The sequence below is a fragment of the Ciona intestinalis genome, unplaced genomic scaffold (genome assembly GCF_000224145.3).
Source record: "Ciona intestinalis unplaced genomic scaffold, KH HT001171.1, whole genome shotgun sequence".
NCBI lineage: Eukaryota > Metazoa > Chordata > Ascidiacea > Phlebobranchia > Cionidae > Ciona > Ciona intestinalis.
In genome coordinates, this window is record NW_004191492.1 from 13,889 (window position 1) to 18,606 (window position 4,718).

The following is a 4,718-nucleotide window of genomic DNA, read 5'->3' on the forward strand; positions in this document are numbered from 1 at the left end:
GTCGTTGCCCCGCCATGTGAGGATAATAAGTTACATAAGTGGTAACTGGTAAGCGGGCATGATGTGTATAAAACAGAACACCCGTGCTATAACGACTGTCATTGCCCCGCCATGCGAGGATAAATAAGTTACATACGTGGTAACTCGTAAGCGGGCACGAGGTGTATGACCCGGACCTTTGGTCCGGGGGGGTTTTTGGCCCCCCCGCCATGTGAGGATAAAAAAAGTTACATTCATTCATTCTTGTTATTTATATCCAGTTGTTATCTTGTCATTGGTGGTGAACAAGGAAGCAACATTTATAGACATTCCTATACATGGTTGGAGATAGAAAATATAATTAGAAACCCTACACCTACTACATATTGTGCTGCAGTTTTCCCAAGGTATGTTCTGTAATAAGTTGTGAACATTTTGACTTTGAAGTCTATGGTTTGAAGAATTATTCTTAAAATGGCGGATTTTTTCACAAAACAGATTTATTTAACATATTTTTTTCTTCTACATATTGGGATACACTTTAACCAAGGTATTTTCTGTAACAAGTTGTGAATATTTTGACAACGACAATAAATTGATTGAAAAAGTCAATAATTAAAAAAATCATCATTAAATTGACCTAACATACATAATTAGAGTTTTCCCAAGGTATGTTCTGTAATAAGTTGTGAACATTTTGACACTGCAACAATTTGTCTATAATTGAAAAAACTATCATCAATTTGACAGATTTATCTTTATTTACACTTTTGTTCTACTTCATTGTTTTACCTAATTGGTTGCAACCTACTCTAAGTTAAACTATGTGATTGGTTTCACAGCCAAGCTTTCCAACACTCGTTTGCTTATATTTTATCTATAGTTTTTAATGATAATCATTTTGCTGTTAAATTATTTTGCCCCTTTTTAATTATTTAATTAATATGATTTTGCCAACATTATCGAAGTGATCGATAAATTAATCTTATCTCAGGTTCACTGAAGCAAGCAAACAAGTTGAATTATCAACCACATCTACAACACAATGCAAACTGAACACATCTTATGCTATAAGCTGCACCAACAAATTGTTGGCCAATGGAGATACATACAGGTAAGATGATTTATATTGTATTATAGCGGTTGCATAATGTTGTATTGCGAGCGGTAAACTAAGAGGGTGAATGAACACGAGACGCGGTATTTATACGGCAGATAAATGTAGGAAGAAGGCACTCGTGTACGCTTCGTGGCACACACACGTGACGGGCCACCACAGTATTGTTTTTATTGCTCCAACCAAGTGGTTACTAATGGGTTGTATGAAATTATCAGCCATATAATATATAAAAAACAATTACACAAAGTGTATGAAACAGAACATCTGTGTTATAACGACATTTTTCTTTCAATTATTATATAGTATTGTTTATAACTTAAACAGCTCAATGTGAGTTTATCGTTAAAGCCATGCTTTTAACCGACACTCTTTCCCACACTTTTATCCACAGTGTGTTTTAACGACTGTCGTTTTGCTGCTAATTTCCTTCTCTCTATTGTTTCAACAATTTTATCTCAACTATTGTTTCAAAGAGATAATAAGTTGTTTCACTTCCAGATTTCAGGTTGTGACTTTAACTCCAGCTGACGGAATTTACTTGACACAAACTAGTCATCCAATTGTTACAACCCTATCTGCAAGTTACAGTACAATCATAATAGCAAGTAAATATCTACCTTTGGTGAAACGAATGTAACTTATTTATCCTCGCAAGGCAACAACAGTCATTATAACAGATGTTCTGTTTCATACACCTCGTGCCCGCTTACAAGTTACCACGTATGTAACTTATTTATCCTCGCGTGACGGGACAATGACAGTGAATATAACACGGGTGTTCTGTTCCATACACCTCTTACCAGTTACCACGTATGTAACTTTGTTTTCTTAATTGGTTTATACTAAATTAAATATTTGTTTTCCAGGTGCAGTTGGAGGCGTGTGCATATTGATTGCTCTAATAGTTGCTATTGTAATATACAAGAAGAAAAGGTAATGGTTTGAAACTCGGCGTTGCTACCATTGTGTGTGTGTGTCCTTGGGCAAGGCACTCTACTGCAAATGCTACAACCCAGTGGTCACTAATGGGTTGGGTTGTCTAAATTGTCAGCCACACATAAAAAAAGAAAAAAATTCCCCAAAAATAATCAATATCCAGATAACTAAATTGTCAGCCATACTGAAAAACGACACATTCTGCTTAAAAGTATTCATTTAAAAAGTTACATAGGTGGTAACTCGTAAGCAGGCATGAGGTGTATAAAACAGAACACCCGTGTTATAACGACCATCGTTGCCCCGCCATGCGAGGTTAAATAAGTTACATTCATTCATCATCTTAACAGAGGTAATTTAGAAACACAAGGGAAATCACAAAGGGTTAAGTTTGTTCAACCAAACAATGCATTTCAACAAGATGATACAAACTATCAAGGTATATTCAATACATTAGTAATAACAAACTCAAAAATTTGAAAATCGCCAATTCTAATTACGAGTGTCAAATGTTTTTAAAGACACTGGGGTGACATTGCTAAAATGTATTTACACATGCACCCGTTTCAAAAATCAGGGTAACATGTCATTTCACACACGGCTAAAGTTACGCCTATGATTTAACTTTCTTTTTTTATCAGTTTTGGGGTAAAAAGTTAATTATCAATTATATCTAAGTTTCATATTTAATATTATTATATTTCATAAACTTAACACGAATATGGTATACGAATGCTGCATATTAAACACTGCATACAGAAGCATACGTCAACATGGATCAGAATTTCCAACAAGAAACAACGTCACAAAACCCACTGAATAAAAGTTATATAACCCAAGGTAATGTAATGAGATGATAGTAGTTTTGTACAGAAGTATATAATGTTTTGATGCACTGCAAACATTGTGGGTGTAGTGTATGTGTCTTTGTGCAAATTATTTAACACTAATTGGCGCCATGGCAGTGGTTAGTGTGAGGGCCCTAGCCTAGTCTATAATGTCCTGATGCCAAGAGGTCTATAATGTCCTGATGCACTGTAACCGTTGTGGGTGTAGTGTATGTGTCTTTGTGCAAATTATTTAACACTAATTGGCGCCATGGCACAGGTTAGTGCAGAGGCCTCTAGTCCAGAGGTTATAGGGCCAATGTATTAACATACTGTTCATCGTGATGTTCGTATGCGGCCTTGGGCAAAACATGACGGCATATTCTTATGATGTCTTGCCAGATGGCAGGCGAAACATCGGTCCTTTAAGATCACAATTAAATTATTTTAAAACAATTAAATTATTTTAAAAGAATTAAATTATTTTAAAAGAATTAATTTTTTTTTTAAAAATCTCTTATATGCTTCCAATATTCTTGGCCATAAGAGCATATATAACGAAATACATAAGCAGCCTAGGTGTTGGGGTAATGGGCCAAATCTGGCCTAAATCCCAGGTCCTCAACAAGGACCTCACCCATATAGAACATCATACATATATGTATTTATGCATATGATAGATGGGTATGTGGACATGCACATTCTAAATCCTGAACTAAACATCCCCACCAACAACCTGCTGAACAGATACAGGAACATGCTGGCTTTTAATGAAGCTGCTTTTAAGAAGCAATTTCAGGTAAAACTGTAGGTTTGGGGCTTAATGCTGCTACCACTGTGGGCTTAATGCTGCTACCACTGTGGGCTTAATGCTGCTACCATTGTGGGCTTAATGCTGCTACCATTGTGGGCTTAATGCTGCTACCATTGTGGGCTTAATGCTGCTACCATTGTGGGCCTAAATGTCCTTGGGCAAGACACTTAACGGCAATTGCTCCAACCCAGTGGTCACTAATGGGTTGTCTAAATTGTCAGCCATACAAAAAGACATTTACCCACAAAGTTGCATACGTGGTAACTCGTAAGCGGGCACGAGGTGTATAAAACAGAACACCCGTGTTATAACGACTGTCGTTGCCCTGCCATGCGAGGATAAATAAGTTACATTCATACATTATTTGATGTCTAATACAACATTGTATTCAAGGAACTGGCAACAGCAACAAAGAAAATTAAACTTCAGAAAACATTTGCTGAAAAAACAGAAAACCACAAGAAAAATAGAGACAAGAACACTTTACCATGTTAGTTCTATTTGTACTTTTGGCTATTACAGCACGAATTGTGACAATCAACACTCATTGAGTGTTACATCACCTTGATGAAGACGACCTGAATAGGACGTTGAAATGATGCGATTAGCTAAATTCTAGCCGGAAGAGCCAAAACACAAGTATAATATGCCCGACAGCAACTGCATATATTAGTTCTATTCTATATGGGTGAGGTGCCATAGCAAGGCACGCAAGGGGTTCTATGATTTAGGCCAGGGTTGGCCAATTACCCCAACACCCAAGGTGCTCTGCATGGCCTTACCAGATGTTGAAGCCTGTTGTTTATCAACATAGTATGGCACGAGTGTGAGCTTCATGTAAATTGCAAAGCGTGTGATTGCGCGATATTTCTGTTTGCTCATTTTAGTCACTTTTTCTGTTTGCTCATTTTAGTCACTTCCCCGACAAGAGCTTTGGAGACCTTCCCTTGATATTACTTACTTTGTGTTTGTACTTCTATGTTTTAAATAAAACTTCTTTCCCAGATGATTGTACAAGAGTTAAGCTGAAAGGAAATTCTGG

The 4,718-nt window shown here is 36.7% G+C and overlaps 1 protein-coding gene across 1 annotated transcript in view; it reads left to right on the forward strand.

Annotated features, from left to right (window-relative positions):
* Nucleotides 1-4,718, forward strand: part of LOC108950932 — a 17,955-nt gene that overhangs the window by 9,530 nt on the left and 3,707 nt on the right. The window contains exons 17-25 of the mRNA XM_026840270.1: nt 377-386; nt 974-1,093; nt 1,598-1,704; nt 1,966-2,032; nt 2,386-2,474; nt 2,795-2,875; nt 3,543-3,661; nt 4,070-4,166; nt 4,682-4,718. Of these exons, the coding sequence (XP_026696071.1) occupies nt 377-386; nt 974-1,093; nt 1,598-1,704; nt 1,966-2,032; nt 2,386-2,474; nt 2,795-2,875; nt 3,543-3,661; nt 4,070-4,166; nt 4,682-4,718 (727 nt within the window). The remainder of the gene's footprint in view (nt 1-376; nt 387-973; nt 1,094-1,597; nt 1,705-1,965; nt 2,033-2,385; nt 2,475-2,794; nt 2,876-3,542; nt 3,662-4,069; nt 4,167-4,681) is intronic.